Consider the following 19,030-nt stretch of genomic DNA (forward strand, 5'->3'; position numbering starts at 1 on the left):
CAATTCATAACAACAAATTTACTGTTGTAAAATATTAAACATCGTGCTTATTCAGTTTCTCACCATCATATAAGTAATCAGACCACTTAGAGCAAAAACTACATTTATTAGAATACAATTAGAATATAGCAAATAACTTTTATAAACTTTTCTAAACTGTAAGTAAATATGCAATAAACACTTTTATGCAGTTAATAAGAAGAAATCTATAAATTTGTCCTCAGAACAAGTATTGCCTCTGTCAGATCCTCCTTCATGGATGCCCTCAAATCTGATCTAATTATTTTGAGAGCAGAGAACAACCTCTCTACACTAGTGTTGGTGGCAAAGCAGTAACCACTCGGGCAACATCTCTGACAATGTCAGGATACAGAGGAATCGCTTGTTGCACTGTTATTTTTGATGAACGGTCAAATTTCTCAATTTCTTTTAGTGCACATGAAAAATTCTGCTGAAATGTCCTGGCTGTGTTCCTTGATGGGGATGACTCTTCTTCTATGCGGGAACGCTTTGCACGGTCCTTGTGATCCAAATATTTTTCGAAATTAAATTCTTCATCAGTTGATGATGAGGGTGAAGATGTGGCAGGACGACCAAATTCTTCTTGTTCCTCCTGACTGTTCTGCAACCCTTTTATCCTTACTGCTATTTCAAACAGAGCTTCTTTTCCTTTACTTAGCTGTTGATCATCTAGAATCCGATGCATGGGGTCTACATAAACAGCTGCCAAAAGAATATTTTGTAATAGTAGCTCCTCTCTCCGTTTCATTGATGTAGCAATGCCACTTGCAATTAACCCTCCTCTTTGGGACAGGCGAAACATCAGGTTCTTCCACTCCTTTAAGAAAATACCTGGAGTTAAGTCCTCTGCTTGTCATTTTTTAGTCACTGTAAATGGGTGCTCTAGCAATTTTTCCAGCTCAGTCACCTGATTCCACTGACTTTCATTTAGCGTCAGTTGAGGGTTAGCCATGTCTACAAGAAAGGTTTTCAGTTCAACCAAGCGCTGAATCATTAAGTACTGCCCCATCGTGTGGCTTGATCAATAATTGCCCCTTTTCCAGCACGTCTCTTCAAAATTGAGTCAACTTTAAGGGTTCTGGCAACAGTAGCCAATTTTCTCACCTTGCCAATCAGTGCAGCAACATGTCCTTCTTGCAGACTGTCTCTTATAGCCAGCTGTAGCGTATGCACAACACAGCGCATGTGTTGAATGAAAGAACATATTTACACAGTTTCAACAAGATCATCTAAACTATCATGTTGCTGTTCATCTGAAGCAACTTCAGTTTGCTCCTCAGTTACAATACTGTGTTCCTCTATTTCAAACATTTCTGTGTCTGTGGACCCAGAATGTTCTTCTAGCTGCTGGTCACCATCATTACTCTCATTCATTAGCTTAATAGGACTTATCATATTTGAAGCATTGTCAGTTACGACAGAAAGAACTTGCTCTTTTTTAAGTTCATAGTCTTGCAGAACCTTTTCCACCAAGACATGGAGAAACTCACTGGTGTGATGAGCTTTGGTGTCTTTTACTGCCAATGTCTTGGTAACTATTTCATTTTTGTCACAAACAAATCGGACATTGATGGCAAAATAGTTCACTCTGTGACGTGTGCAGGCATCCATTTTAAGAAACAGAAAGCGTCCCTTGAGAGTTTTTTTTAAGTTCTTCCTTTTGTTTAAAAGCTTCTTCGATTACTAATTTTCTAATACTCTCTCTCTCCAGAGAAACACCAAGCTTGCGGGCCATTTCCCCATTCAGACACATAAAAGCTGGTCGTGAAAATAATGAAATAGGCACACTATCCTTTACAACAAGCTCTATGATCTGTTTTTTAAATGTATCTACTGTTATTGTCACAGTAACTTTGTCACTGACCAAATATCTTGCAACTGATGGCTGCAAAGTTCTCTGCTCCTTTGTTTGGCTGGAAGAGCTGGGCACTGGTTCATTGGTTTGGATGCAGTCTTTCTCATCCACTGCTTTCAGTACTTCTGGATGAAAGCGCTGTAAATGTCTCTTTAGATTAGAAGCTCTGGTAGGAGCATTTTTATCTTTGCCTGAATATGCACTCATCTTGGCTTCACAGCATTTGTTTTCGTCTGGATCATTTGTCATACACTGATGGACATAATGTTTTCTATCTTGAGTGATGGTGAAATGTTCAAATACAGCTGATTTAATGTAATGCTTCTTTGACATTCTCAGGTTTTTAGTTCTGCATTCACAATCCAAATGACAATCGTTTTTCCTAAAAACAATTGTACAAAATTATTGCCAGGTCGTACAACTGATATAGTGGTCAGTAATACTGTTATTATTCCTCATGTACTCACAGTTAACTGATGCAAAGTTTGTTGAATGGATAATACTTCTTACAGTCTTCCTCTTCTGAGTAGCAGGCAGCTGTGAGATGCTTGGAAGACGCACATCTAGTATGATCTAGTCTAGAGGAGGAGCTTTACTACTAAGAATTTGCAACACATTTTCACTTTCAGTTTCATACATTGTAAGTAGGGGGGTTGGGGCAGCATGAGGTTAACCAAGTATAAGATTAGATAAGGGCAGTGGAGAACAGTGACACACAAGAAGTAAGAAATGTCTCTATCTCCAGCAGAACTGCTTATCACTGTTGTTCATAGTTTGATAGAACATATATATTTGAGTAACATTTATAAAATTCATATGAAAGTTCAATTATGAAATATTAATACATTTTTTTTAAAGCTGGAGTCGGTACATTTCTACCGACTCCGACTCCAACCAAAACTGACTCCGACTCCACGACTCCGACTCCACAGCCCTGTGTGTGTGTGTGTGTGTGTGTGTGTGTGTCTATATATATATATAGAATCGTAGAGTTGGAAGGGACCTCCTGGGCCATCTGGTCCAACCCCCTGCTCAAAGCAGGATTCGCTAAATCATCCCAGTCAGATGTCTGTCCAGCCTCTGTTTGAAGACTTCCATTGAAGGAGAACTCACCACTTCTCGTGGCAGCCTGTTCCACTCATTGATCACTCTAACTGTCAAAAAGTTTTTTCTAATATCTAATCTGTGTCTCTTCCCATTCAGTTTCATCCCATTGCTTCTAGTCTTTCCTTGTGCAAATGAGAATAAAGTTGATCCTTCTACAATGTGACAGCCCTTTAGATATTTGTAGACAGCTATTAAGTCTCCTCTCAGTCTTCTCTTTTGCAAACTAAACATTCCCAAATCCTGCAACCTTTCCTCATAAGACAGGGTTTGCAGACCGGTCACCATTCTGGTCGCTCTTTTCTGAACTTGCTCCAGTTTGTTGATGTCTTTTTTAAAATGTGGTGCCCAAAACTGGACACAATATTCCAGATGAGGTCTGACCAAAGAGGAGTAGAGGGAAATAATGACTTCACGTGATCTAGACTGTATGCTTCTGTTAATACATTCTAGAATTGCATTTGCCTTTTTTGCTGCTGCATCACACTGTTGACTCATATTCAGTCTGTGATCTATTAGTATACCCAAGTCTTTTTCACATGTGCTGTCACTTAGCCCTATTCCTCCCATTCTATATATGCTTTTTTCATTTTTATTGCCCAGATGTAGTACTTTGCATTTCTCCCTGTTAAAAACCATTCTGTTAGTTGCTGCCCACTTCTCCAGTTTATTTAAATCTTTTTGAATCCTCTCTCTCTTCTCTAGTATTAGCTATCCCTCCTAGCTTTGTGTCATCAGCAAATTTAATCAGTATACCCTCAATTCCTTCATCTAAATCGTTGATAAAGATGTTGAACAATACAGGGCCCAGGACAGAGCCCTGTGGTACCCCACTTGAGACATTCTTCCAACTGGATGTGCAGCCATTTACGACCACTCTTTGGGTCCGATCACTAAGCCAGTTATGAATCCACCTAACAGTTGCCTTGTCCATTCCATACTTAGTCATTTTTTAAATAATGATTGAGAGACTTTGTCAAATGCTTTGCTGAAGTCAAGATATACTATATCTACAGCATTTCCTTGATCCACCCAATCAGTGATACCGTCATAGAAGGAAATTAAGTTAGTCTGACATGACTTATTAGTTAGAAACCCATGCTGACTCTGTTTAATCACTTCATTCTTATCCAGGTATTGACATACATGTTGTTTAATAATTTGTTCAAAGATCTTTCCTGGTATAGAAGTCAGACTCACCGGCCTATAGTTGCCTGGGTCCACCTTCTTCCCCTTTTTGAAGATAGGAACAACATTTGCTCTTCTCCAGTCTTCTGGCACTTCTGTTCTCCAAGAATTTTCAAAGATTATGGAGAGGGGTTCAAAAATTTCTTCTGCTATCTCCTTCAGTACTCTGGGGTGTAATTCATCTGGACCTGGAGACTTGAATTCATTTAGGTTAGCTAAGTGTTTCCTCACTATCTTTCTGTTTATAGATATCCTGGATTCTTCTATTCCCTTAATAGGACAGTGAATAACAGTTGATGTTGCATTTCCTTTCTGAGAGAAAACAGATGCAAAATAGGAATTTAAAAGTTCAGCCTTCTCAACATCCTGTCTTACCATTTCATCATTTTCATCCTGTAAAAATCCTATAGCATCTTTGACTTTTCTTTTACTTTTGACATATCCCCAAAAATCCTTTATTATTGCTTTTGACATCTCTTGCAAGCCTCAGTTCATTTTCAGCTTTAGCTAATCTGATTTGTGCCCTGCAGGTTCTGCAGACAGCATTATATTCTTCTTTAGATATGCCTCCCTCTTTCCATTTTATAAACATTTTTTTCTTCCTTTTTAGCATGTGCTTAAGTTCTGTGTTCATCCATCCTGGTTTCCTTAAATGCTTCCTATTCTTCCCTCTTTTCGGAATTGTTAACAACTGTGCTTTGAGAATTTCATTTTTCAAGATTTCCCATCTTTCCTGGACATTTTTGTCTTTAAGGATATCCAGCCATTGGATACCTCCTAGGGTCCCAGCCACTTTTACCTCCTCAACCATTTCCTCCCTGTTTATAAGGATTAGATCCAAGGTAGCAGTTCCCCTTGTTTTCTCCCTTACCTTTTGGAAGATAAAGTTGTCAGCAAGAGAGGATAAGAATTTCCTTGACCTGTTAGTTTTGCCTGAGAGAGATTCCCAACAAATGTCTGGATAGTTGAAATCTCCCATGACAACTATGTCATATTTTTTGGAGAACTTGGCCATCTGATGCATAAAGAGTTCATCTATATCTTCGGCTTGCACAGGCGGCCTGTAGTAAATGCCTACAATGGTGTCCTTTCCATTGTTCTGTCCTTGTATTCTTACCCAAACAGTTTCCACAGAACTCCCAGTCTCTGAAGCTTCAATCTCTGTGCAGATATACGCGTTTCGAACATACAATGCGACACCCCCTCCTCGTTTATCAAGTCTGTTTCTTGCAAATAAGTTGTATCCTTCTAGTCTTGTATTCCAATCATGTGTATTGTCCCACCAAGTTTCAGTGATTCCAATGACATCATATTTCTTTTCCTGTGTTAGTAGTTCCAATTCTCCTTGTTTGTTGCCCATGCTTTGTGCATTAGTATAGAAACATTTTAGTTTGTGATTGGTTTCTCTTTCTCCAATATTTTTATTAATTAGATTCTTTCGTCTTTGTTCTTCCTTTCCACTTCTAATAGCAGAGTTCTCAATAGCATTTGTCAGGTGTATGGCTTTTTCTGGTCTTTTGCTTCCCTTCCCATGTTGTTCTAGTTTAAAGCTCTCCTTACAAGTGTAGCAAGGCGACTTCCAAATACATGCTTTCCAGTCTTCGTAAGGTGCACCCCATCTCTAGCAAGTAGTCCATCGTATAAGTAGTTCACTCCGTGATCCAGAAATCCAAATCGTTGCTGACGGCACCATCGACGTAGCCAGTTGTTCACCTGCAGAATCTTATTCCACCTCCTTGTTCCATGGCCATCCACTGGGAGGATGGAAGAGAAGACCACCTGCGCTCCCAGTTCTTTCACTTTCTTGCCTAAGTCTTCAAAGTCTCTGCAGATGGTTTCCAGGTCGTTTCTTGCGGTGTCATTCGTCCCCACATGTAGTAGCAGGAATGGGTAGTCATCTGTAGGTCTGAAGAGTCCTGATATCCTGTCAGACACATCTTTAATTTTTGCACCTGGAAGACAGCACATTTCTCTTGAAGTTATATCCGGTCTGCAGATAGCGGCCTCTGTTCCTCTCAACAGGGAATCCCCCATGACCACCACTCTCCGTTTCTTCTTCACAACATTTTTCTTTCTCCATCCAGGAGGACTCTGAGGGCGTACAAGGTTGGTGTTTGTTGGCAAAGTCTTATCCTGATGTATTTCTTCATCGTTTTCCTGCGTGAGAGCCTGGTACTGGTTCCTGAGCAGTATGGGTGCTGACTGCCTCCTGATCCTCCTGCTTCTCTGGGTCACATGTCTCCATTCCTCTGTTTCTTCAGGTGCACTTCGAATTTCTTCTCTTTCTGTAACATGAAGAGATAATTCTGCTCTGTCCAAGAACTCTTCACCTTCCTTAATGATCTTCAACGTAGCTAACCTCTCTATATTTTATATTATACTTATACTGTGTGCATGTATGTGTGTGTGTGTATATATATATATATATATATATATATATATATATAATATACTGTGTGTATGTGTGTGTGTATATAGATAGATATATATATTTATATATAGAGATAGATATATATCTATATATACACACACCTATTCTATGTGTATACATGTATCCTATCTTTTGAATTCTAGCATGTCAGTGGGATTTTACTGCAGCCGCATATGAATAACCGGCTTTTCAAAGGACACCGGTGCGTAAAAATCGGACGGCATACACATGGTGCGAGGGCTGTCCGATTTTTTTTTTTTTTTTTTCCGCACCCATTGACTTGCATTGGCGAGTCCCGTATGAGAATACACGGCATGCTGCGATTTTTTTTTTTTTTTCTCAGTCCGATTTCGGCTGAGAAAAAAATCGTAAATGAGATGTCACCTATTGAATAACATTGGTCCGAGTGTAATCTGATTTTTTTTTTTTTTTTTTTTTTTTTTTTATCGGATTGCGCTAGTCCGTATTTCTTGCCAGTGAGTATGAGCCCCAACGCTGAGCCTCTCTAGCTGCAGCCCCCCCTCCCCCCCCCCTCTTTCTCCCTGTTGGAATGGCACATAGCGGCAGTCTCTCTGCCTGTGGGTAATTCTCTCCCACTCTTTCCCCTCTCCCTCAGGAATGTGGCTTTTGACCAGGCAAATCTGGTCTGTCTGCAGCACATGGTTTTGGAAGTTCCTTTGTTTATTCAGGATCGAATATAATAACACAGAATATTCATAGAGGCAGGAAACTTATATTTTTGGAAACTGCATGGTTAGTGCTATCCACAGGTGGGTTTTGAAGCTTCAGTGCCCACCAGAAATTGAGAAAAGGGTTCCCGCCATCCACTAGCCCACAGGTAGTTTTTATTTGGTATCGCTAGAAAGATAAATTCGCAAGAGATAACATGATACTTCTGTCAACACGCTGTGAGCCTCGCAGCCAGAGTTATGGCACTCATAAGTTTTAAAAGATAGGGACAATCAATGCAAAAAAGAACGGCCTTTAGAGAGATAAAACAACCAGAGGGTATGCACTAATAAAGTGAACTATATGAATCAGCCCTACAATATGGGTAATGTTCATATATGAGCATATCAAGCAGCCAGAAGGCCTACAAACAAAGTGCACAGTGCATAAAACAACCAATAAACAGTTTTATACTGCTCATAAAAAAGCACATACTATATCTGGTAGTGGTAGCAAAAATAGTTTTTTATCCATGTATGAACCATGTTTAGGAGCACTCGGCTTAATTACCTAAAAAAAAAAAAGTAGTTGCCACAATATCAAGATGTCCTAAATAAGATTCAAATGATGCAATAGGGACTTAACATGAAAGGCAGGTTGAAAGTTAAGTAAAAATAGGCAGCTGAATGCCATGTTTCATACCTCCAATAAGCCGTGACACCCCCACAGCTTATTGGAGGTATGATACATGGCATTCAGCTGCCTATGTTTACTTCTTGATTCTTCCATATGATGATGCCCAATTAAGAAGTTGTCATTTGCCCAGGTTGCCAGCTTGGAAGCTGTGCTGATAGACCATTTTCCCTTGGGGAAGGCGCCCCTCCCCCTCCTCCACACGGCGTGCCATGGACTCATAAGTGTAAGATGTTATTTTAATCCATTTTATTTTGTAATTGTCTGTATATACTGTATCTTGTCTCGTTTGTAACATCTTTTTTATTTTTGTAAACACTGCCTATATTTTCTGGAGTAAATCTATAAAATTTACTAGTTTAGTTTTCCTTGCTCTATAACATACCGCCACGTTCCCCACGCTAAAATTTCTGCTACCTTTTGGGTTGGCTCCTGACCCGATATTGATTTTAAAATAGAACAAGGAGCTGGTGGCAGCAAAGTGTTCTGGGGTATTGGGGAGAACCTGGCAGTGACAGAATGGAGGTTTTATATGTGCATTTCTTGCTTGAGAGTGGGGATATACATACTGCCCTCACTGCAGAGTGCCAAATAGCCAGTACAAGGCGTCCTTTCTGGTGACTACTTATCCTAGGTGTAATTCCCTGACTGACCTGAGGGTAAGGGATGGCGCTGGAGAGTTGCAAGTACCAAAATCGGAGGGTGGTTATATGACCCACGACCACTAATAAATAGTACATTTGTGACAATTGGTGCGATATAATAAATCCCTAACAACTGGGGGCAACCTCACACCCCCAGTTCATGACAGGAACCTTTTGATCTACTTCTCTTTGCCAGGCATGTCCTATTTTCTTGATTGACAACAGGTGTGCTATTAATTAGGCCTGTGTGTAGCTAGGGTATTTTAACTCCACTTGCCAAACGTGATAAACCATAGTTAATTTGTTTTATGGGGAGGTAATCACTTTTTCACACAGGACCCTACGGGTTTGGATTTCTTTTTCCCTTAACACATTTATAAACTGCTTTTTGTTCTACTTGTGTTATCTTTGTCTAATATTTACATTTGTTTGCTGATCTGAAACCGTTAAGTGTGACAAACCTGTAAAAGAATAGGAAGTTAGGAAGGTTGCAAACACTTTTTCATACAGCTGTATACCTTTTTCTGCACTAAGGTGACCATTGAGAGGCTCAGTAGTCATTTGAGCATAAGGAACATGTGGACAGGCAGTCCAACTTTTAATCACAGAGCTGGTGTCTAACATCCGTTTATCATGATCCGACTACAGTGATGTACAGATCGTCTGTGTGTCTAACCTGAGCAGCCCTCTATATGTCCATGAGGGTGCGAAGTTCCGGTCATGAGACCTGCAGGCAGCCCGAGTATTGACATTTGTTGTTGTAAAGTTTCAGCTTTGGTTGGCACTGCCAGGCTTCCAAGGAAGTATTTTATTGTGGCAAAAAATATAGTATTTCCAAGTATATGTTGGTGGCACCAGTTAAGCCCTGATGTATTAAAATGTTGAATATGTATTTGATTTTTTTGTACATGTACGAAGATGAAATAATGGAATGTTTGAAGCATTTATAGAAAGAGAAGATAGACTCCAGAGAATAGGGCACCCAGCAAGCAGGCTCTAAAAGTATCCATGGAGAGGAGGTAGCTGGAGGATTAGGATGGTCCATTCCTAGAGCATAGGACAGTGCACCCATCAAGCATGCTCTAGATTTATCTATGGAGAGGAAGTAGTTGGAGGTTTAGGATGGTCCTACCCAGACCATAGGACAGTGTATCCATCAGGCATACTCTAAATATATCCATGGAGAGAAGGTATGTTACGCCCCCTGGCTCCACTTACCCTGCTGCGCGCACTTCCCGGTGCGCTCCTGCTCCCCGGCGCGTCCCCGCGCCCGGCCTCCGGCTCCCCCAGTGTCAGGCGCCTGTGCACTACCTCCCTTCTGGCGCGCAGTCCCCTGGGTAGTATGACGCGCTGGCCCCGCCTCCAACATGGCGGCGCCCAGTGCTACTTATGGCCGGCGTCTGGACAGGTAAGACGCCTGTTCTTATGCGGTGACGCTGTCTCATTGCAGCACTCTCCGTGTTCCAGGCCCCTTCTACCCTGCCTCTGTTTGCGCAGTGTTCCTGGCCCTTTGCACCCCTATTCTTGTCTCTGCCTTTGCTTTGTGCTGTATCTTCGGCTCTCTCTTCCTGTGCCTCCGCCTGCGCTGCCTCCATCAGTTTCCCCTCTGCTCTTCCGCTATACAGTGCCCTCTGTTGCTCCTTACTTCTTCCCTGTCCTGCTTCTTCCATCCTCCCGCTTTGTGTTTATCTGTGCTTCTTTTTACAGCCTCCAGCCATTGCCACCCGCTGTGCTCCGGTCCTGCGCTCTGCCCGATCTCCACGGTCTCTGTGCTCACTGTACGGATACGCCTGTGTCTCCACTCCTGTCTAGCCCCAGTCGTCCCTTTGGTTCCGGCTGTCGCGGTTCCATCCCCTGGGGGTCTGCCCCTAACACTCCCTGTATAGGGGGTGGTCCTCACCTGGGCACTCGCCCTCGAGGGCTCTGGAGCCGTGACCCAGAGGGTCCACTTCCGGGTTGCCTCTACGTGCCTTCCCGCTACAGCAACCGTAACAAGGTAGCTGGAGGTTTAGGATAGTCCTACCTAGACCATAGTGCATCCATCAGGCATGCTCTAGATCAGTAGTCCACAACCTTTCTGACCTTGAGAGCCACATTCAGCTTAGAGAGATGGTTGCGAGCCACATCCAGCTCCCACCCCCTTCAAAGTAGTGTCAACCAAAGCTCCCATTACAGGTATAATAATAACCAAAGCTTTTCCACAGAAATCATTCCAAAGCAGTATACCAAGATCCAAAGGTTCCCACTATACCCCCCATTCAGTATTCTCTCATCAAGGACTCCCAACCAGGGCTGTGGAGTCGGAGTCGTGGAGTCGGTGCTCATTTTGGTGGAGTCGGAGTCGGAGTTGGAGTCGGTATAAAATGGACCGACTCCGACTCCTAAAATATATAATAAATTGAGTACAGTAGTTCAATGCAGGATGTGCTGAATATTTTTTCATAGGAGTTTGGGAAAGTTATGAAATGTCCTATAAATGGCTGTTATATTCCTGATCTAAGGCTACATTCACACACAGCATTTTTCCTGTGTTTTTTGAGGATAAGTTTTTCAGCTGCAAAAGCTGATCATCTTTTCAAAAAAACTGCATCACCTGAAAGGTTTTTGAGCTCATAGATAATGTTTTCAATAGCAAAAGCAGATTAGAAATCTGCTCTATCTATATATCTATTTATCCATATCTGTCTATCCATATCGTATCTGTACCAAAAAGAATGAAAACCGGGTAGTACACCAATATATATTCTGTTCTATCTAAATATCTTGATTATTGGATCATAAAAATGATTAAATGTCTGAGGTTCACATTGTACTACAATAAATTTTTCACTTAAATATAAGCAATATGTGTGGGAGTCGGAGTTGGAGTCGGAGTCGGTGTAAGGGAAATTGAGGAGTCGGAGTCGCAGGTTTGGCTTACCGACTCCACAGCCCTGCTCCCAACACACTGTCACATCCAGCTTTGAGCACCTCCTCTAACAGGTAGTATCATCCTCCAGCGTACCATACCTAAAACATCTCTAAACCCCTAAGACCTGTATATGTGCATCCACGTCTGCACTTCTGTGCGGGGCTACTCACAAAATTCACAATTTTCAGGTGTACTCTTCATACCTGTTTGCCAGACCTGGAGCTAATGCACCAAGCTGGCAGACAGTCGCGAGCAAAAATTCATGAGATCGCGAGCCACATGTGGCTCCTGAGCTACAGGTTGGGTACCCCTGCTCTAGATGTATCCATGGAGAGGAGGTAGCTGGAGGTTTAGGGTAGTCCTATCTAGACTGTAGGACATTGTACCCATCAGTCAGGCTCTAGATATATCCATGGAGAGGAGTTAGCTGGAGGTTTAGGATGGTCCTACCTAGACCACAGGACAGTGCACCCATCAGTCAGGCTCTAGATATATCCATGAAGAGGAGGTAGATGGAAGTATAGGATGGTCCTACCTAGACCATAGGACAGTGCACCCATCAGGCATGCTCTAGATATATCCATGGAGAGGAGTTAGCTGGAGGTTTAGGATGGTCCTACGTAGACCATAGGACAGTGCACCCATCAGGCAGGCTCGAGAAGTATTCATGGAGAAGAGGTAACTGGAGGCTTAAATCACGTTAACATGTTCATCATATGGACAGTATTTTACATCAGTATTTGTAAGCCAAAATCAGAAGTGGGACAATCTGAGCAAAAGAATAATAGAAACCCGTTCACCACTTTTTACCCACTACTGGTTTTGGCTTACAAATAGTGAAGTAAAATACTGACAAATGCTGAACTTGTGAACATGGCTTTATGTTAACTGCACGAATTAGGCAGGCACTCGAAGTATCCATGGAAATGCGATAGCTGGAGGTATAGGATGGTACTAACTAGGCCATAGGACAGTGCACCCAGTAGGCAGGTTCTAATACCTGTTCATTGTTGTTGTTTTTTTTTTATACAGCCATTCATCACGCCCTGTCGCTCATGCCCACTGCAGAGATGCCAGTCTACGAATCTGCTCTTCTTTGCTCCTTTTGGCTGTAGCCATTGGTTTTGTTCTGTATGAACTAGAATATGGAGCTCTTGCTGCTCACTCGGCACAGCCAAGCTTTTATGGCCACAAGGGTGCACCCTGGAACATCAGCAACTTGGAAAGCTCAATTGTAACCATAAATCATAACTCCCATCATGATCATTCTGAAGAGTTGGACCATCAGCATGGAGACGGTGAGCACAGTCACTCTGCAGGCACATACGACCTTGCTGCAGCTGTCACAGATTCCGGTGAGTACCCCATCATACGGACCCTGTGACTTGTTGTCACGGGGTTACTGCGACAGAACAGAGTAAGAAGACCGCAGCATCTGATGGCTCCTGCTTTGCCGCTGAGAAGAAACACTTCTCCGGTGCATTAAGGGTGTTTGTTTTCTTTCAGCAGGACAGGGGTTAATCGGCCATGTGGAAATCCCTGCTTTCAGCTGTGCTTGGTTAACCACTCCCCTCTCCTATGAAGACTACAGTAGGTCTGCATGCTAGATCATTGTCTGAGATAGCATTTGCTACAAACATCTGGAGAGGGAGAAGCTGGTGTTTGGAGTGCTGGAGGAGTTTGTTGTGCGACGTTGCTTGGAAATCCCTCATCCATTCCTGCTTTATTTTCTCCCCCCCCCCCCCCTTTTACCCCTGCCTAGTTCCCCTGTCTGTCGGGTTGGTGCACTTCGGTACACGGTAGCGCCTCTCTTCCCTGGGAGGGGGGAAGGGGACAGACGCAGGGCTAAAGCTAGGAGACAGGGCTAGGGCGGAGGCCCCGGCATCCTCGCCATCTGAGGTATCCCAGGGAACAGGACGAGTTAGGGTGCCGCCTAGTGTCAGGGCCAGGAAAGGTGCCCCTGGTCCCAGTTTACTCGCCAGCCAACCGTGACACTTGTCTTCTCATTCACTAGATTTTACAGGGTGACAGTTTTTTTATCGAAAGCGAGTCAACGCCAGTGACTACCTCTTCACCTCACACTGTGTGACCATGGCACACAGAAAAGTCAATGATATTAATGTACATATAATCCTAAATCATGGCAATAAGATTGTGTGATTGTATCATCTCTATGCTGATGACACTCAGATCTACATCTCTGGACCAGATATCACCTCCCTACTAAACAGAATCCCTCAATGTCTGTCTGCTATTTCATCCTTCTTCTCCACTAGATTTCTAAAACTTAATATGGACAAAACAGAATTAATCATCTTTCGCCCATCTCACGTGACCCCCCCCCAAAGGACCTATCCATTACATTAACGGCTGCCCACTCTCTCCAGTCCCACAAGCTCGCTGCCACGGGGGTTTCCTTGACACTGATCTCTCTTTCAAACCACATATCCAAGCCCTTTCCGCTTCCTGCCGACTTCAACTCAAAAATATTTCACGGACCCGTACATTCCTCAACCAAGAATCTGCAAAAACCCTAATCCATGCCCTCATCATCTCCCGCCTTGACTACTGCAACCTTCTGCTTTGTGGCCTCCCCTCTAACACTCTTGAAAATCTATTCTTAACTCTGCTGCCCGACTAATCCACCTGTCCCCCCGCTATTCCCCGGCCTCTCCCCTCTGTCAATCCCTGCGCTGGCTCCCCATTACCCAAAGACTCCAGTTCAAAACCCTAACCATGACATACAAAGCCATCCACAACCTGAGTCGTACATCTGTGACCTAGTCTCCCGGTACTAAGGCTACTTTCACACTTGCGTTTTTTTTGCAGCGCGTTTTTTGCACACAAAAACGCATGAAAAAAACGCATACAAATGCTGCTTTTTTTCAAGCATTTTTATGCGCATGCAGGAAAAAAATGCAGCGTTTGTATGCGTTTGTATGCGTTTGTATGCGTTTGTATGCGTTTGTATGCGTTTGTATGCGTTTGTATGCGTTTGTATGCGTTTGTATGCGTTTGTATGCGTTTGTATGCGTTTTTAGTGCGTTTGCGTTTTTTTTACACATTGTCCTCACCCCAAAAAAATCTAGATAACAATCTGGCTACACACACGACCAATGGGACCTCAGTGGCGGTGTGGTATGTTAATATACAGTATAGTCCCTGTCTACAGTATTCTTCACATTTCCTTGATTTTTCTCATGTCAACATGGATCTGCGCTGGAAGAGTTTTCACTTCAACTTGGATTTGGACATCGCGATGGCTAGGGCATATGCAGTTGCTTGCCATGAACAAAGGAAGAGAGAGAGACAGCGAAGACGGCAGCGGCGGCGTATGTAGATACGTCCGATTGTTGAACTCCGGGAGAGCCGTGGGGCGTACCACACCCTCTACAGTGAGCTACAGGAAAACCCGGAGAAATTTACAGATTATATCCGGATGTCCCAAGAAAGCTTCAGGAATTTGCTTGCTCGTGTCCAAGAATACATCCGGAGACAGGACACACAGCTCCGTCGTGCGATTCCTCCTGAGGAACGGCTCCTGGTGACATTACGGTACGTAATATTTAAAAACCAAGGGGTGGGGTCTGATGTGTGTGTTTTTTTTACATGTACTATTCAAAACCTGGGATAATTATTTTTCGTGAATGTACTAATTTTTTATTTTATAGTTTTAAAAAGCCATATACAGAAATATTAATTTTACTTCTTTCTCTGTTTCGCAGATTCCTGGCGACTGGAGAAACCCTATCTTCACTACACTTCCAGTACCGTATTGGAATCTCTACCTTGTCTGGAATTGTTGCGGACACCTGTCGGGCTCTCTGGAACATTCTTTGTCCAGAATTTATGCCCCTGCCCACCGCTGAAAAGTGGATGGAAATTGCTGACAAATTCTGGACAGTCTGCAATTTCCCCAACTGTTTGGGAGCTGTTGATGGTAAACACATACGGATCATCAAACCCAAAAGAACTGGATCTGAGTACTGTAACTACAAAAAAGTACTTTTCAATAGTACTCATGGCCATTGCGGATGCCGGATGTATGTTTGTAGCAGTGGACATTGGAGCATTTGGCCGTGCTAATGACTCACAGGCTTTTAAAAACTCAGACATGGGCCGGAGGTTGTATGGCAACCAATTTAATTTCCCTATGCCATGGCCTCTTCCCCACACCAAAGCTCCGCCACTGCCCTTTGTAATGGTTGGGGATGTGGCTTTTCAAATGTGCGCAAACCTACTGAAACCCTACTCCAGCCGGGACTTGGACCACACCAAAAAAATATTTAATTACAGGCTGACCAGGGCCAGAAGAACTGTCGAGTGTGCTTTTGGGATTCTTGTCTCCAGATGGCGAGTTCTCAGCACAGCCATTAATCTTAAACTTGAAACAGTCGATGAGGTGGTGAAGGCGTGTGTGGTTCTACATAATTTTGTGATGGCTAAAGAGCACCCGACCTTTGAACTCGATGATGCTGCTCCTAACCCATTGCCTGAATTCACTCAGCACCCTCTCAGGTCATCCGTTGAAGTTGGCCAAATGAGGGACCAATTTGCGGCCTACTTTATCTCTGATGTAGGACGGGTGCACTGGCAAGATGAAATGGTGTAAGAATGTTTTCGTTTGTGTACGTTAATAAAAAACCTGATTTGATGCCAGTACCGAGTGCACTATGTTTTTTACACTCCAATAAAATAAAAAACTTCACATGTATACCTGTGCATTCATGATGTTCTCACACCTGGGCAGGTAAATACACATATGAGTTAAACTGCAGCATCGCTAGTCTGCGTGAAATATAATGGTACGCAAGCAAAGCTGCAGGTTAAATATGATATGTGTATTAACCAGGCCATGATTCATAAATAGTTATGATTATGACATTTGAGGGACTTTGGTAGGATCGGTGTTGTGAGTTAATTTTCCCCTTCACCGTCGATGTCTGATGAACTCCCTCTTCTGGTGAAGGAAGGTAGTGAGGCTGGTTACCAAACACCTGATCTTGTAGATGATGACTGGGTAACAGGAACTTTTGACTGGATATAAGGCAGCCGACGCCCTTCTGAGTCGCTGGTGATTTCTCTGCTGGATTCTTGGAGACCAGTCTGATCCCTGCTTCCCTAACCCTATTGAACTTATTATTAGCTTTGTTTTGTTTACCTTGTTTTTAGAGTTCAGCCATCCCCGGTCAGGGGTGTGCTGAGTTCCATTTTTGTCTCTGATCTGTTTGTCTCTTTGCTCTGTCTTCAGAATTTACCTGAGTGCTGATATAGTCTTTTTGAAGTCCTAGCGACTTCAGGGCCTGTTTTTCCTATCAGTCGGTTGGGACATTTTTTGGTAGGGTTTTTTACGGATTGCAGACAGCAGCTTTTCTATCCTGTCCTTTTTAGTTAGCTTTGGCCCCATCGTTTGCTCAACCTATCTTTCTATCTGTGTTAGTGTTTTCATTTTGCTTCACCGTCATTATATGTTGGGGGCTGCCTATTGCTTTGGGGTCTGCTCTGGGGCAGTTTAGATTTCCCCTTTCTTTCTTTAGGCCTATTTAGTTCTCCGGCTGTGATCGAGGGGTCTACGGCATCGTAGGAACCCCCCACGGCTACTGTTAGTTGTTGTGGATAGGATCAGAGGTCTGCAATCCGATAGCTACCAACCTTTCTGGACTTAGCTTGTATTTTTGTTTTTTCCTCCTTCGGTGACTCATTCATAACAGAATCACCAGCCATACCGCAGATCCTAGGGTACTCAATAGCAGGAAAGAATTGTAAAAAAAAAAAAAGTGTCAGAATTTTTTTTTTTTGTGTATATTTTTTCCTCTATGTCTCTGAGGCCGTAGGAGGAATTTTTTTTTCTCAATGGAGATGAAGCAATTGTCTGATCGTGTGGAGCAGCTCACTGCTGAAGTGCGGGGAATTTCCGCCTATCTTGCTCATTCACATGCTGCTGAACCAAAGATCCCTGCTCCTGATGTGTTTTTTGGGGATCCGTCTAAATTTTTGAATTTTAAGAATAATTGTAAATTATTTTTTGCCTTGAAACCTAACTCGTCGGGGAGCTCTGCGCAGCAGGTTAAAACTGTCATCTCTTTGCTGCGCGGCGATCCCCAGGATTGGGTGTTTTCTTTGAAACCTGATGATCCTATTCTTACTAATGTGAACGCATTTTTTCAAGCCTTGGGGTTGTTGTATGATGAACCTAATGCTATTGATCAGGCTGAAAAGGCCCTGTTGCATTGAGCCAGGGTCGGGATTCTGCAGAGTTGTACTGTCAAAAATTCCGAAAGTAGGCGGTCCTTACTACCTGGAATGATGGTGCCTTGGCAGCTCTCTTTTGGAAGGGGTTGTCAGAAACCGTAAAAGATAATATGGTGGGGTTTTCCAGGACGTCCTATCCTGACAGCACCATGGGGTTGTCCTTTCATCCTTCCAGGGACAGGAAATGCACGAGAGGTTAAAAGGTCCCCTCCCACACCACACTCCAGTGTTTTTCCTGTCCCTGTAAGGACAGGCACGGGAGCGCCGCGGCATACAGGAAGGCAGCAACAGCCAGTAATCTTACCGGGGCCAGGAGGTGCGGGGTCCTAACAGCCAACTCCTCCGGGTCGGACGATGTAAGCGGCACCCCCCTAAGGGGGGTTCTCCGCCGGGTGTCCCGTGGAGCGTCGCTCCGGGACTCATCCCCGCTTCCCCCAGCACGGCTCCCGCGAGGCCCAGATTGCAGAGCGGCGGCACGTCACTTCCGGGCGCCCAGGGATGACGACTTCCGGTCGGGGCACGGAGGACGCATCAGAGGGCGGCAGAAGCAGCGTTCCTGCGCAAGACAAGGTAGGATAAGAGCGGGGGGAAGCGGGAGACCAGCGCACCGGCTCCAGGCAGATTGAGAGGTGACAGACGCCTAAATTTCTGTCAAACGCCGCCAGCATGGACGCTAGGACCAGTGACCAGCCAGAACCAGCGTCCGTGAGTAAAGGGCACAGGGGCAGGATGGCCGGAGGGAGGACTCCTGTCTTTTCAGGATAAGGCGACACCAGCGCCAGCAACAGCCAGGACAGGCAAACCTAAATGCCCCATCTGTGCCAGTAAACTGCCGAGCGCATGGAAGAAGCCCCTATGCGAGGATTGCACACTCCGAATCGTCAGAGGCGAGCAGGCAGCCTTTCTCACGGAGATGCGCGCAGTAGTCAGAGATGAAGTTCAAGCCTCGGTCTCTGGAATACTACCTACTCAGTCTTCCGGCTGGTCCCAGTCCAAAAGACCTAGATGGGAGTCCGACCTATCATCGGAAGAAGAGATACGGGCCACGGACTCGGAGGAAGAGGGCGAGATTACCTCGGAACCCCTAGAAACAGGGAAAAGGTACCTCTTCACATCAGAGAACACGGAAGAGCTGCTCAGGGCAGTAAGAAAGTACAATGCAGATCGAGGAAACCCCGAAAGAACAATCCATCCAGGACACAATGTTCGGGGGACTTAGAGCCAGGATTCGTCAGGTCTTCCCAGTTAATGACCATATCCGG

At 43.9% G+C, this 19,030-nt stretch overlaps 1 protein-coding gene and 1 long non-coding RNA gene across 2 annotated transcripts in view; both read left to right on the forward strand.

The window, feature by feature from the left end:
- The window catches only part of LOC141076070 (uncharacterized), an 85,359-nt gene that overhangs the window by 22,317 nt on the left and 44,012 nt on the right, over positions 1–19,030 (forward strand). The window contains exons 2-3 of the mRNA XM_073563308.1: positions 12,549–12,871; positions 13,026–13,106. Of these exons, the coding sequence (XP_073419409.1) occupies positions 12,549–12,871; positions 13,026–13,106 (404 nt within the window). The remainder of the gene's footprint in view (positions 1–12,548; positions 12,872–13,025; positions 13,107–19,030) is intronic.
- On the forward strand, positions 13,113–16,230 carry LOC141076071 (uncharacterized). The gene is made up of 2 exons (XR_012227402.1): positions 13,113–15,071; positions 15,242–16,230. It is a non-coding gene; the product is annotated as an uncharacterized lncRNA (long non-coding RNA).

Source organism: Dendrobates tinctorius, unplaced genomic scaffold (assembly GCF_039654945.1).
Source record: "Dendrobates tinctorius isolate UK_male_01 unplaced genomic scaffold, ASM3965494v1 ptg000386l, whole genome shotgun sequence".
Taxonomy (NCBI): domain Eukaryota; kingdom Metazoa; phylum Chordata; class Amphibia; order Anura; family Dendrobatidae; genus Dendrobates; species Dendrobates tinctorius.